This window comes from Condylostylus longicornis, unplaced genomic scaffold (assembly GCF_029603195.1).
Source record: "Condylostylus longicornis isolate FDR11 unplaced genomic scaffold, ASM2960319v2 ptg000026l, whole genome shotgun sequence".
Lineage (NCBI taxonomy): Eukaryota > Metazoa > Arthropoda > Insecta > Diptera > Dolichopodidae > Condylostylus > Condylostylus longicornis.
The window spans coordinates 308745-324201 of record NW_026577995.1 but is presented as its reverse complement, the minus strand read 5'-3'; the positions used below and the strand labels follow the sequence as shown (position 1 = coordinate 324201).

The 15457-nt window shown below is 27.3% G+C and overlaps 4 protein-coding genes across 11 annotated transcripts; 2 read left to right on the top strand and 2 right to left on the bottom strand.

The window, feature by feature from the left end:
- Positions 1-2200: 2200 nt before the first annotated feature.
- Positions 2201-3232, top strand: LOC129607027 (hatching enzyme 1.2-like). The gene is made up of 3 exons (XM_055517717.1): positions 2201-2884; positions 2951-3061; positions 3134-3232. Exons 1-3 carry the CDS (start codon positions 2201-2203, stop codon positions 3230-3232), a joined length of 894 nt encoding a protein of 297 aa, XP_055373692.1.
- A 310-nt stretch (positions 3233-3542) lies between these two features.
- Positions 3543-5622, bottom strand: LOC129607109 (puff-specific protein Bx42). The gene is made up of 2 exons (XM_055517844.1): positions 5316-5622; positions 3543-5261 (listed from the first exon to the last, which is right to left on the bottom strand). Exons 1-2 carry the CDS (start codon positions 5530-5532, stop codon positions 3865-3867), a joined length of 1614 nt encoding a protein of 537 aa, XP_055373819.1. The 5' UTR covers positions 5533-5622; the 3' UTR covers positions 3543-3864.
- Positions 5623-6044: 422 nt separating this feature from the next.
- On the top strand, positions 6045-7749 carry LOC129607122 (phenylalanine--tRNA ligase alpha subunit). The gene is made up of 2 exons (XM_055517862.1): positions 6045-7409; positions 7482-7749. Exons 1-2 carry the CDS (start codon positions 6126-6128, stop codon positions 7680-7682), a joined length of 1485 nt encoding a protein of 494 aa, XP_055373837.1. The 5' UTR covers positions 6045-6125; the 3' UTR covers positions 7683-7749.
- Positions 7750-8430: 681 nt separating this feature from the next.
- LOC129607065 (saccharopine dehydrogenase-like oxidoreductase) lies at positions 8431-15182 on the bottom strand. 8 transcript variants are annotated; one of them, XM_055517777.1, is made up of 11 exons: positions 15104-15182; positions 14658-14779; positions 13987-14070; positions 13787-13911; positions 13159-13284; positions 10243-10296; positions 9948-10058; positions 9810-9879; positions 9530-9637; positions 9376-9457; positions 8431-9294 (listed from the first exon to the last, which is right to left on the bottom strand). In XM_055517777.1, the coding sequence occupies exons 4-11, from the start codon at positions 13904-13906 to the stop codon at positions 8667-8669; spliced, it is 1299 nt and encodes a 432-aa protein (XP_055373752.1). In that variant the 5' UTR covers positions 13907-13911; positions 13987-14070; positions 14658-14779; positions 15104-15182; the 3' UTR covers positions 8431-8666. The 8 variants fall into 8 exon arrangements, with proteins under 8 accessions (XP_055373752.1, XP_055373748.1, XP_055373750.1 ...); XM_055517773.1 differs by having other exon boundaries at positions 13987-14039; XM_055517775.1 differs by having other exon boundaries at positions 14906-15176.
- Positions 15183-15457: the final 275 nt, after the last annotated feature.

The following is a 15457-nucleotide window of genomic DNA, read 5'->3' as shown; positions in this document are numbered from 1 at the left end:
GACAAAATAATGTGAAATGTTTTTTTAATAGCAAGTATACCCATAGAAATAATATTTCAAGCTTTTTAATTACAAAGGCTCTATAATATGAAACTGTTAATACTTTAGTAATGTTAAAGCCATAAACACAAGCAACTCTTATTATTAGAAGGTGAGAAAAATTACATTATAGATTCTAGAATGTTGGACGCTAAGAAATTTTGTGGAAAATTTTCATATGATGTACGTATGTATGTAGTTGGCAATATCATATATTTAACAAAATATGTAAGTATGTAAAATAAATTCTTTTCTATAGTTTTAAAGTAATTCTAATCTAATAGAAATTCTAAAACAATAAAATTGCTTTGTGATTTTTATGCTCTAATTAAAAAAATAAAATTTATGTTCTTTTTCCTTTTAAATTTTTATGTAATTTTATTTTATAATTTTGTAGATAATTTGAATTTATGTATTTTTTTTTTAATGAAAGAAATCTAATTATCAAATATCCTATTAATCACTGTTTTAAAAATTTGGAAACCTTTACGTATATACACTTATCTTTATACATAATGTAGGTATGCATGAAAATTTTCTTTACATGTTTTACAGGAACATATGTATGTACATAATAGTACGAGTATGTACAGGCTCCACTAGAAGGGTAGACAAGAGGGGCATTAATACTGAGCCCCTTTAACTGCGGGGCCTCAAATTCAATGAAGAGAATGTTTTAAATATTTTCATTTGTGCTTAGTTGAATCACTTAAACCTTTTATCAATAATACGTTAGGGCCGACTAAATGGACTAGCAATTATAAAACATTAAATATGAAATAGCACGTTCTTTAAATTATTCGAACATAATTATTAAATTTGGTGATATGAAAGCGCGTAAAGCTTTTGTGCAATAATTAAAAATAATATTAAATAAACTTAACATTAAGTTATTGTTTTTATTCTGTATCCTTAAGTGTTGTATTTGATAAATTTCAGGATCTTTAAATATCAGTGGACCCAGATGCCGCGATTTCTCTAAAATCCGCTGTGCATGAATGCATGTGCATCGTATAATTTAAAAATTTCTTAGCTATAAGTTATCGTAAGCACATTTTTATAAAATGTGCAATAGAAATGACATAAAATCTTAAAAAACAAAATGGCCGCTAAAATAAACGGTAGAACCGTTTTTTATTTGAAAAAAATTAATGATATTTGTTATTCGAAGAGCCCATTATACTAATACATATATACACTTCTATTCATGATTCTGGTGAACGTTTAATTAAGTCTCTACGCTACAATTCTAATCGATCCTCTACAATCCCTATTTCTGATTGATCTTTTAAAGTTGAAAATTAATAAAATGTTTAAAAATATAATATAATAGGTAGATTTGTACAGCGGGGGAAAAAGTGCACCACAACCACGTGTAAGGATCTATTGTGCGCCCCCAAACCCCTGTTTACGGAAATGCCCTACAACACACGGTTGAAACCCACCATCATGACTAAAGCAGCTTGTGAAGCCCAGAGGACTGAAACTCCGCCGCCGTGAGAGTAAAGCCCCTCAGCGAGAGCATCGCAATCCCTCAGAATATAATAAAATATAATTATAATTTATGGAATTAATTACTTTTAATAAAAAAATGGCACGTCTAATTTTTTATAATAATAAAATTCATAATTTTACTAAAATTTTCCATCGCCTCTTGTTTAATTACGTTGTCTTTGTTGAGGGAAATGTGGGCTTACATAACATGCTCCTAATAAGATTTACATAATTATGTTATACAATTTAATCAATTATAATTATCTCATCATTCTCATATAAATTAAATGTAAGTAAATGTAAGTAAAACTTTCTTTCGCTTAATTACGATATTATACAAAATCGTTTTTCCTTGATAATAATGAAAATTGTTAATTTTATACTTAAATTTTTTATACAAACAAATCGTAGTAAATAAACGAAACGATCAGAAAGTTTTTTGGTTTTTGTATAAAAAGGAGGTGAATATTCTTATACAGTATCATAATTCAGTTAACAGTCTTCAAGAAAAGTTCTTCAAAAATATATACTTACATATAAATTTTTCCAAAGAAACAAAGTAAAATAAATTTATATTATATTGAGTAAATTATACAAATTTAGTAATCTCTATTTTATTTCCATATTTTCACAGATGTTTACAAAAATCGCTGTAATTTTTTTATTGATGGTCAACGATTCGTTTGGTTTACCAGCTTTAAAGGACATTAATTCAAATTTAATTAGTAATGATGAACAGGAGAATGAGATTTTTGAAAGTGAATTAAAATCAGCATTAGAAGATGATGATTTTATAGATCTTTCACATTTAGACTCGAAATTATATGGTAAACCAGATAACGTTACAACTAAAGATAATTTAGAAAATTTCGACATTAATGACAAAGTTAATCCAGAGGAATTAGGAACTTATTTAGAAGGTGATATATTAATGCCACCACCTTCAAGTCGTAACGGTATGATATCTAGAGCATTCCGTTGGCCAAAAGGTATTATTCCATATGAAATACGTGGTTCATTTACTGCAGCCGAATTAGCTCTTATAAAACACGGTCTTAATGAATATCATAAAAAAACTTGTATTCGATTTAAACCACGTACAAATGAAAAAGATTATATTTCAATTGTTAATTCACCAAGTGGATGTTGGTCTTCTATTGGAAGAATTGGTGGACGTCAAGATGTTAATGTACAAACGCCAGGATGTTTTGTTCGTGGATCAGGAACTTTTGTACATGAACTAATGCATGCTGTGGGATTTTTACACGAACAAACTCGTCATGAAAGAGATAATTATATTACAATTCAATATAATAATATTAATAAAAGTTTTTTACATAATTTTGACAAGGTTTGTAATCCAAATAATTTTTAAAAGAATATTTCTAGAATACCATTAATTTTTCTTTCTTTTCAGACAAGTCCAAGTCAAGCGAATGCTTTTGGAACACCTTATGATTATGGCAGTATAATGCATTATTCTGCTTATGCATTTTCCTCAAATGGTCAACCTACGATAATTCCAAAGGTATGAATTTTTATTTATGTACATATATAATTTTTTTAGTATTAAATATATAAATTTATTGATTAATTTTAGCAAAAGGTTTCCGTAATGGGACAGAGAAATGGATTTTCCGAATATGATGTAATGAAAATTAACTTAATGTATAAATGTTCACGTCGCCAAAGACGTTAATCATGAAAGGATAAAAATTCTATTCGAAACACCAAATAAAAATATTTGACGAGAAATATTGTTAATTTTCACATTTATTGATAATGTTTTTAAGTATTTATTTAATTTATTCAAATCTAGATTTCAGTTTCAAAATAAAATTATTCAATCATATAAATTGAGTCTTTTTCTTGTTTCCTACAGTTTCAAAAAAATGAAGCTCTTTACTTTATTTAAGAAGCAAATAAAATATACCAAATCATGCTATTAAAAAAATGGGCAAATCAACAAGTTACACTGATTAAAAACTAATATAAATATATATTTGCTTTTATTTACTTTATATTCTTAGTTTGAAGCTCTGAAGATGCTTCTAAGAATTTATAAAAATTTGACTATCAATTTGTTATTCATCTTAATTTATATATTCAATTTGCCCTGATTTAGATACAATTATTGTATTGAAAGTAGTATTTTATTTCAAATAACAAAGTAAATTGATTACATTACTTTTTCGTTAATGGAAGATATTTCATTTTTATTTGATATTTGATTCATGTTTCGTATAGTCTTCGTGCAATTTTTACTCCTTATTTGAACTAAATATAGATCATAGAATGTCGTAAAAAAGTTTATTATACAATGTTATTAATTTAATCTCTTCGCTTTTTACGATCACTACTCCGATCCTTGTCATTGCGATCATCTTCTCGTCTTTTTGGAGCTTTCTTAGCCATAGTCAAGAACTGATCTAAACCGAAAGGATCTTCTTCTTTTTCAAATTGAACAGGGCCCGTTCTTGGATTTTGCCCACTTCTATCTGTTCCACTGAATTCTTTGTCTGGTACAAAACGCTGTGTATTTACTATTTTATCTAAATCTGCTCCATAAACATCATTGTCAACTTGTTTGCTAGGTCTGTACAAATGATTTGCTAACGAATTATCTCCGCGCCATGGTTTATCATATACATTGTAGGCTTCGTCATCTCCATATCCTGAATCCATTCCTTTAGTAGTATTAAATAGTCTTTGATCAAACAGTGCTTCACCAGCAGTATTCGTTTTTGCAGGCATTCCTAGAGCAATCTGTTCGGAAATATCACGTTCTCTTTCTCTCTGTAATTTTGACCTTTTATCTGGAGCAGCTCTTGCGATGTTTCGATCGCGTACTCTCTCCCTATGTCGTTCAGCACGTAATTCATCACGTTCTCTTACTTCAGGATTATTATTAACTTCATCAGGTAAACGAAGGCCAGCACGCTCCTCCCTTGCTCGTTGGGCCATTTGCCGTAACATATCTTCTTTCTTTTCCTTTTCTTTTTGTGCCAATTTCTTTTCTAATTGAGCTCGAGCTTCTACGGCTTCTCGCGCTTTTCTATCAGCTATATACAATGCTTCCGCCATTTTGGCAAATTTCTCGTTTATGTGAACTTGTTGAAGACCTCTACCGTCTGCAGCTAAACGTTTGTCTAATGGAATAGTGTATCCTTTTGCATTTTTCCAGTTCGATATACAAGGTGGAATTTTCCATTCTTTTTGCTCTTTAACTGTCACCTTCCTAGAAGGAGAATGTAACACTGGAGCAGGAGGAGACGGTGGTCCACGAGGTATTTTTTTATTGATTTTGAACTTCGGTGGTTCCATAGGATCTACTTGCGCTTCTACCATACGAATAACTCGCTGTTTCGCACCAGAATTAAATGCGTCTCCTTGTTGTGATGGAGTATATCGAATATATTGCGCTGGAGCAGATTTTTCTGCATGCCTAACAGGCATTGCTGCAGCGATCTTTTGATTCGTCAATTTTTCCAACGCTTTACGTGTTTGTTCGGTTACATCTGCTATTGTTTCTTCATCTGGTCTTTGAAGTTCTTCCGCATCTTCAGCTAGAACTTCTGCAGGCAGTAGCTGATTTATACTAGAGTAAACAATTTTATCTTTTCCGTGACCTTGCCTTGCTATGGCGTCATATTTAATTTTACCAGTTTCATCTAAGCGAATGGCTAATGCGTTTGACTTTTTTCCAATATTGCCTGGAGCTCCAAGACCTAACAAAGAAAATTTTGAGCCATATCAACCATTTCTATTACATATGTAGTTACCTAACGGGTACTGGGCTACATGAATTTCAGGAAAAGCTCCACCGTCTCCAAAATCCGCTTCAGTTCTCGGAACCCAGCCCTTTCTCTGACCGTATGGAGGTGCTGCTATTTTCGCAGATACTAAAGCACCCATTTTAGGTGCGCCAGCGACTCGTCTTTCATCTTCTCTGTCCCATATCGAATTAGTGGGGGCAGGAAGTAAAGTGGATAAAGACATTTTTTCTAAAATTCTTTATTAATACAATATTTTCAATATAACTTTATTTTACTATTTAGTTTCACAAAGGCACAAACCAAGAAATAGAAATGAAACGTCAAAATCAAATTATGATTTATGATAAACTGCAGACAGTGACATTGCTACACTACACGCAATCCCACAAAAATTTTCATGTGCTGAAAAATTTATATTAAGGTGTTGACATCTATTCATAGTGTAAATGCAGTGAATAAGGAACTTCACTATTAATAAATGCAGTCAACCGCAAAATACGTGTTAGTATGTTTAAATAGTTCATACGAATTTAATGAGTATATAAAAAATACAATTCTGTAAAACACGAACTATTATACAAATTATTTTCATTGGAAGTAACCGTGACGGATCACTGAATGAACTGTCTATAACGACTTCAACATAAAAAATTTCAACTTGGTTCCGCTACAATAACAGTAAACATTTCAAACTGAATTGTCAAATTAAAATCTGACAAGTGACAGTTCCTACTTTCTTATCAAAACATGATTTTGTTCAACGTTGCACTCTAATTAAACATAATTATTTATAATTAACTAAAATTTAGTTTTAAAATGCAGCCAGATTTAACTGAAAGGATATTACAATACTTGAATGAACATGAAAGAGTAGATACGTTAGATTTAGTTCCAGTGTTTAATGTTGATCATCAAAAGATAATTGGAGCACTTAAAAGTATTCAAGCTTCCGGCGAATTGGTTAAGGCTGAACAAACATCGCGGAAAACATTAGAGCTTACTGAAGAAGGAAAAGAAGTATCTAAGCATGGAAGCCACGAAGCTATTGTGTATTATTTCATTCCATTGCAAGGAATACCTCAAACAGAACTTATGAAAAGTTCTCCAAATGCAAAAGTAGGTTTTAGCAAAGCTATGTCGCAAGGATGGATTCTCGTCGATAAATCAACTAATCCACCGTTAATCAAACGAAAAGTGGATAAAATTGATGATACAGTAAAATTGCATTTAGAAAATTTATCGAAAGGGGAACCAATTCCGGACAAATTGATTAATGATTATAAAAAAAGGAAACTTGTGCAGGAAATTGTAACTAAAAGCTTTATTTTAACTAAAGGTCCAGAATTTGCCTTAGTCTTAACAAAACTAGAAACTGACTTGACGGTTGATATGCTGGCATCAGGGCTCTGGAAAAATTTAAAGTTTAAGGCATACAATTTTGATTCTCTTGGCGTTCCACCTGAGAGGGGCCATTTACACCCCTTGTTAAAAGTAAGAACTGAATTTCGCCAAATATTCTTAGAAATGGGATTTTCGGAAATGCCGACAAACAACTATATTGAATCTTCATTTTGGAATTTTGATGCGCTTTTCCAACCTCAACAACATCCTGCTCGAGATGCACATGATACATTTTTTATCAGTCATCCATCAAAAAGTTTCAAATTCCCACATGAGTATTTGGAACGTGTTAAACATGTACATTCAAAGGGTGCCTATGGATCCCAAGGTTACGGGTATGATTGGAAAATAGAAGAAGCTCAAAAAAATCTATTAAGAACTCATACAACCGCAGTCAGTGCACGAATGTTATACAAATTAGCCAATCAACCAGATGGTTTCAAGCCAGTGAAGTATTTCAGCATTGACAAAGTTTTTCGTAATGAAACTTTAGACGCTACTCACTTAGCTGAGTTCCATCAGGTAGAAGGTGTTATTGCCGATGTCGGACTAACGCTAGGTGACCTTATTGGCACTTTATATGAATTTTTCAGAAAATTAGGTATCACGCAATTAGAATTCAAACCAGCTTATAATCCTTATACTGAACCGAGCATGGAGATTTTTTGTTATCATCCTGGTCTACAAAAATGGATCGAGGTAAACACCTTTAAAAATACAAATAATATTCATATTTGTTTTTAATTACTAAAAAATTAAATAATGTTTTAGGTTGGAAATTCTGGAGTGTTTCGACCTGAAATGTTATTACCAATGGGACTACCATCCAATGTCAATGTAATCGCTTGGGGTTTATCTTTAGAAAGACCAACAATGATAAAATATGGAATTAATAATATTCGAGATTTAATTGGACCAAAGGTTGATTTGAAAATGGTTGAAGAAGGTCCAATTTGTCGTTTGGAAAAGTAATCTAAAGTGCATAATATAATTTTTAAGTTATTTTTACCAAATAAAATTGCTTAATTATATAATGTGATTTTCAAAATTGTTTTATTTGCGATTGAAATAAAAAATATAGAATGAGTACCTACATATGTATATAAAAAAATACAATTCTGTTAAATAAAAAAATATAGAATGTTTCATCAGATTTTATTTTCGGAATTTGTAGCATTGTTCTTTTTAGTAACTCGTACTAATTCTCGAAACAATTACTCATTTGTGTTCAAATGAGTAATTGTACTCAAAAATCCATTTAACATTTTAAAAAGGTTTTTAGTTTAAAAGAAAAATTGGAAAATAATCTAAGAATTTAAAAGATAAAGCAGAAATTTTCACTTGACATTTAATTAGCAAAATAACTCATAATTAAATATGATTCAAAAAAATTATCGCAAAAGAAAACATGAGTAACAATGACGGAAATTGTTTCAATGCTTATCTTCTTTGTATTTTAAAGGAAATGCATTATTCGCTAAAATAGAAATAAATTTGATCATGTCTAATATAATTCTTAAAATATTTCAGACTGAGTCTAGTTCCAATTATTAAAGGCGTTTACTATATCTTCCTGCCTTTAATAGCAAGCCAATAATTAAAATTAATATGAAATTGTATTTCAATCATTCACAATTTTCATGTAATGAGAGTTGAAATTTTTATTTAATAAAATTACTAAATTATATCAAATTACTTGCAAATCTTTATTTCAAAAATAGTCTCCATTCCATATTACAATAATTAAGAATTGCACTTAGTGACATAATCGTTGCATTATTTTAGTTAACTTTATAATAAACAACATATGAAAAATTATAAAAAGTGTTAAAGTGATTAATTAATATAATTGCTTAATAAATATAAATATAAAAATGTTATATTCTAAGTAAAAAATTAGAGAAACAATTTTGCTTTTGAAGTATTGAACGTAAAAACTTGTTTCATACTTATTTCTTATTCAACAGACTTTTCTTTTATTGAAACAACATCAAATTGCATTCCATTTTCATATTTTCTTAATTCGTTTATCATATTTGTTTTAGCGAAAGCAGCTCCTGGAGGTAAAACTCCTCCATTTCCAGGCATTTTGTCATTTTCTTTAAGAACAGTTACTGCAGATACCAAAAGTGCGACACAAGTAGCTCCATAACCAGGATTTTTACCAGTTACTTTTGTAATTATTGTTTTAGATGGTGTTGTTTTATATTGATCTGTAGGTTCAGCTAATTTTTCTTCTTTAGGCCAACCTTCACCATAAAATGTCATTGAAAATCTTGTTTTTTCCGTTTTTTCTTCTGATGGACCTTCATGTGAAAACATACCCGCAGAAAATATTTTTGGATATTTTAATAATAAATTTCGTCCAAATGAAAATCGTGTTAAAATTCCGAAAATTGCTGCAAATACTGCCACTCCTAAGGTTACAATTAATGAACGGAAACCTACATAAGCTTTCATTTGAATTGGACGTTTTTTCTCATTTTCATACATTATCCTTTGAGAACGCATTACAACTGATCTATCTGATCCTGGGAATGGCAAGCAGTATGAATTAATTATGGCAGACTTGTGTATAATTGATCTAAAAAAAATTTTTGATTAAAATTAATATTATTATATTCAACTATTAATAAAATTATAATTTATTTCAATTCTGTTTTACCTATTTTTAAGTCTTGGTTGTAATTGCGGTAAACGGCTTTCAAATAATTTAGCTCTTATTCCACGTAACTCGTCAGCATGTGCTAAAATTTTTTATAAAATTAAGGTAACTTCAATCCACGGCTAAGTCAATTTTGTTTATTTTAAATTTTTACCTAAACCATAAACTGCTGATTCCCATGTTCCATAATTTACTGCGCAACCACCTGTAGCACCGCCTGCTTCCCAAGTCTCTAAATATGTTTCAACAGAATTTACAACACCTAAAATAGAATATTTACATATTAGATATGTATGTATATTATATATATTATTATTACAATTAAAAGTAAGCAGATTAATACAAATGATTTAAAATCACTAAAGCACCTTTTGGCCTCATCGATTTTATTATTGCTTATAAACATTTTAGTTTATTAAAGTAATGACACTTACCATCGAAATGATTCTCAAGGAATACTGTTCCTAAATCTGCTGGAATACTATCAAATCCACATGCTGAAATCTAATTTTAATAAAAAATTTTTATAATAATTTAAAAATCCAAATTAAAAAAGCAAATTATTAACTTACAACATAAACACCATTTTCTTTTGCAAGGTCATTATATTTAAGTTGCATTGTTTCCATATATTGAGGCTCACCACTAACATCTACATGATGTGTTCCAGCTTGTATGCAAGCCTTTTAGTATGACAAATAAAAAATTATATTAGCTATTATATTCTTAGTATAAAATAAAATGCGAGTAAATAATTTTAAATGTATTGAATATTTCGAATGGAGCTACTTTAAAATTATTTAAATTTTAAAAAGAAAAAAAGCAATATAACAATAATAATAATAACAAATTCCTGGTTTCATTTACCTTTACTACTGCTTCTCCATAAAATCTGTACGGCCCACAACAATTTACAAGTATCTGCAAATATAAATACGAGTATATTATATGACAAGAATATAGTTTTGAATTTTTACTAATACATTGAATATTACACTTTGTATAATATTCATATAAAAATAAGAATAATATAAAAATTACTTTTATTATACTTTCATAAAAGAAAATCAACGTTCATAAAAGAAAGCTAAATGAGAGTAACTAGAGGTCTATTTAAATAAATTTATGCCATTTTAGCAATAATCAAAAGTAATGAGGCTTTTCTTAGGGCTTCTGAATAAAAAATTTTTAAATTCATAAATAATTTTTTTTTTTTTGCAAAATGTTATAAAATATAAAAATTTTTGGATAAAAACAATTTCTTCGGACTCTATACTTTGAACTCACATTTACTGATTTTATTCAAATCAGAATAATTTAATTTACAATATCTTAATTATTTGTAAAAATTAACATAAAAATTAATATTCAATTTTGAATCAGAATCTTGACTGAAAACCATAAATATTAATAACTAAAATACTTATGTAAGCCTAATTCATTTGTAGTGTTTTATCATGTTTTACATTAAAAGTCAGAAACTGATCATGGTTTTCTAATAGAAAATATAATAGAGATTAAATTTTCTTTTGTGTGTACATTTTAAATTTCTTTACTTAAAAAAAACTTATGTATGTGGGTACTTGAAATCTACAGTAGGTACACAGAGAGAGAATGAATGTACAAAATAGTATGTGAAATAAACAATAAATTATCACGTCTGGTTTCCATTTTTATAGACTAACTATACAAAATACTTTACATAACATGATTATATGTGCATATACGTATATTTTATGTAATCCCTATAATAATTATGCTTGTAGAATCATTCTTTTTATTTTATATGTCTTGCTTTAAAATATAACATAATGTATACATATTAATTTAATTTGAATTTTGTAAAGAATTTTATCCTAATTAAATATTTTTAATTGATTTCCAATTACTACTTATATCATAATATTTAAATTTATTCTAATTGGTTTTTGACCCCTGCATAAAAATTATGAACTCTACAAGAAACAATTCATATGTAAATATACATATATACCTACATAAATATGTATATTATGTAATTCAATTTTATGCATAAGTATCTACAAATCGACATTAGTAATACAGCTATTGGATTTGAATAAAAAAAATCTAGTATTATCTACTATCTACTAAAATATACACATATACAAAATATAATACTCGGAATCATCGAACCTACAACAACAACAACGTCATTAATGATTAAAAAGTGAGTTAATAGCGCGTATAATTAAAACACAGTTTAAAAAGTCTACAGAAATCGAATTAATTTGATCCTACATACATACACATGTAAATTGTAAAGTATTGACCAAAATAATTATAAGTTTAAAAACTTATTATTCAATAAAAAAATAAATAAATTTTTTATATTAATTTTTTGTAATTATTATAAAATATGGAAATTGCATAAAATACAAGATTATATGAGTATAGGAGCTAATATATGTATGTATATAATATGTTGATTATAAATGTCCGGCAAAATAACTGGGAGAAATCTTCTAGAAATTTCGAATGCAATGTTCAGTAACACGTCACAGAATTAAATCTTTAAGTAATGATATTTAATTACATAACCCCACTAATCAATCGTATATAAATTTAATGTATGATGAATAATAATTACGCACTTACTATATAAGAAATCTAAATTAATTTTAATATAATATCTATGACGATAGGTAACGAAGTGATTAAAGTACAAAGTTTAAATTATTTATTTTTTTTTTTGGTTTTACGTTTTTAACCGATAACAAAATTATTGTTCAACACGACTACCATATTATTGGTTAAATTTGATTTCGTAGCAATATTTTAACAAGCCCTCTCTCTCTTCCGTCTTCTCTATAATCTGAAATCGAATTTCATTAATTTATTATTAATGGTTTTTTTCTTTATCATTAAGTTGCTGTAAATAAATATTTTCATTTTATCACATTGGCTAAAAAAAATTGTAGCTTTCAGATTTTATGCATGTAGGTATACAAAGTAATCGTATAAGAAGAGAATTTTCTAGGTCATATAGGTAGTTGCAAATTTTAAGCAATTTCACGATTATTTTATGTTCGTATCAATTCGAAATATTAAAATGAAATTTTTACTTTGAAAACTATAAACCTCCACAAATTGTAGCTGTTAACCAATTGGATTAATTCATTGTCAGAATTTAATTTAATTCGGAACACAATTTTGATTTAAATTTGAAAGGACAAGCTAAAACACTTGAGTAAAATTAAAATATTAAATAAATCATTTTTTAAACTATTAAATATATTTGAAAAATACAATTGGTGAAAAATTTTTAATGGCAAATATGGCAGGTACACATATTTAGTGTTGAAATAAATCAACATATTTAATGTTGAAATCCAAAGATTTCGAAAGTTATTAAAACTGTATAATACCCTTCGAATTCGAAAAATAAATATTACAAGTATTTCAATTAAATAATCCAATATTCTTTAAAAATATTTTAAATTAATTATTGAAAAGGAAATTTTTATCTCAAGTCATTATTACTTTCTATTATATCCTATTATGCTTCAAGACTCACTACCTATATAAATATTTTAAGATAAATTACAAGCACATTGAAAATTTTAAATTAAATACATATACTCGTAGTAATAATATAACAATGGGGTCGGTCTACATCCCACATATAATTGCAAGAAACTTTCAAATATATTATGTATGTGGGGTATATTCATACACATGTACATATATGTAAATATGAAAGAACAATAAAAAATTTAATATTCAACTTATCTATAATAATAAAAAAAAAACAATCAAATTTACCTTGCATTTTTCAGCCATTTCTTTTAAAGATTTTTCATCACTGATATCAGCAATAATTGTTGGAATATTTGTTAAATCTGTTTTAGATTTCTCTCCCATTTCTCTTAAGACACCATTTAATTTTTCCTATATAACAAAAAAAGTTATTAAAATATGTATTTATATAATTTAATTATACATTTATGTACCTACATACATATGTATAAGAACATGCAAAAGTAATTAATATATTTATATTAAAATATGTAATAATGTAAATAAAATAATATAGGTATAGATAGATAGATATGCTAAAAGAATATAATAAGATGTAGATATTTGTTTCTATATTGTACTTATGTAGATTATTATGTACATATTTACATACAAATCAATAATATTTTTAAAAAGATGATTCATGATGCAAAGTCAAGGTTATCAGCCTAAAAGGGCATGTGCGAATTTTGCTTTTTTTTTTAAATATTTTCTTCACACATTTTCAAAATCGATTTCTATGTATAACATATAGTAATTATTATATTTACATATTTATCAGAATTATAATTTTATAAGTTACAATTGAAATAATAAATTCGATATTAAGGTCGGTAGTCAGGCGTACTTATAATATTGTTAAATACGTACGTACCTTATTTCTTCCAGCTATTTCCCATTTAAAATCTTTTAAAACTTGAACTGCTTCATATACAGTATGTTTTCCAGTGAAACCAGTTGCACCAAAAATAATTACATCTAATCTTTCTGCCATTATTTCTGTAATAAAACAAACAATATGTATGTAAATTTTATTTTTAAATTAATATTTATAATTTATGAAATTTTTATTACATATAAGATACGTGTATGTTTTCTTGAATTGAATTTTCACTGAATCCTAGTATCTATAGTATACATACAGAGTAAACAGAGTAACTGAATAAAAATCATGTAAAATGAAGTTTATTTATAAAAAAACAAAAATTTATTTAAAGAAACAAAAAGAAAAATTTATATTAACATACAAAAATGTTAAATTGAATGCATGTACATACATGTTATATACATATATATGTTTGTATGTTTGTATATTTCCTGAATAGAAATTAATTTAAATCCATATTTCATATATGAAATAATGAAGATGGTGTAGGGTACTTCCGCTGCTATTTATAATGTTAAGCGTTTTTGACTATTTAAAAATGTAGTAATGTAGTAAAGACCGACAAAAAAAAGTATATGTAGCGAAAGTAAATTTAAATATTGAAAAATTTCATAATTTTTGTTTTTTATAAATTTTCACTCTAATTTTCTGATAACTTGCTAATGAGTATAGTTTTATTCACAAAAGATCAAAATAACATGATAAAATTGGTGTGCTCATATGACTAAAATAGTCAACCTTTTCTGTTTTTTTTTTCACTAAAACTTATCAGTTTTTTAAAATACTTATGTACATTAAATTAAATTTTATAAATAAATTTATAAATTTTATTTTATTTTATAATTTATATTTTACTTACATTTTTATTTTACTCCTTTTTCCTTTCAATTTAATTTCAAAAAAGCCGGCAATTTTATAATTATGTACGTGTCAAATTGCAAAATGCTATTAAATAAATGCTGGTAGAATTCTTTCAGAAAACTTCAACCCAAAAAAAATAAAAATTCAATTAAATTCAATTTTCAAGTTCAAAAAACAACAAGAAAAAATTATTATGAACTTTTTTTTCTTCTTTTCAATTATATGTTTGTGTGTGTATGTAGTTACCGATGTATGTAAACATGTGTGTATATATGCACTCGCGTATAAAATAAAATTTTATATTACTTCTGTTTATTATTTTTTTAAATAAATAAGTATGTACGTATGTGTATATACTATTTTTAATTTAACTGTATTGTAATGTACAAAAAAAAAAAAATAAAATATTTAAAGAAATTTTGTTAATTTGACTTGAAACTTTACAAAAAAGAATATTGTAGCCTTTGTTGGAGTTCGCACCACAAGAATAATATCAAAGACCTCCACTAAGCATAACTTCTCAATATGGAATGAATGTAATAATATAAATTTCATTTTATTAAACTATTCACAAAAATAAAGTATGTTACTGTAGAAGTCCAAAATGTCATCAAATATGTTTACTTAAAAATTGCCATTTTTTTTGCGTACCGCAATTTTTATTCCGACCAAATTGGAAAACTTAAAACCAACTCGTTCTTACCGTTATAGCTTCTTAGGGCTTTGGCTAACATGCAATTTTTAATTTTGTAACTGTTTGATATTCAAGCGTGTATGATATGCAACTGTATGATCGCA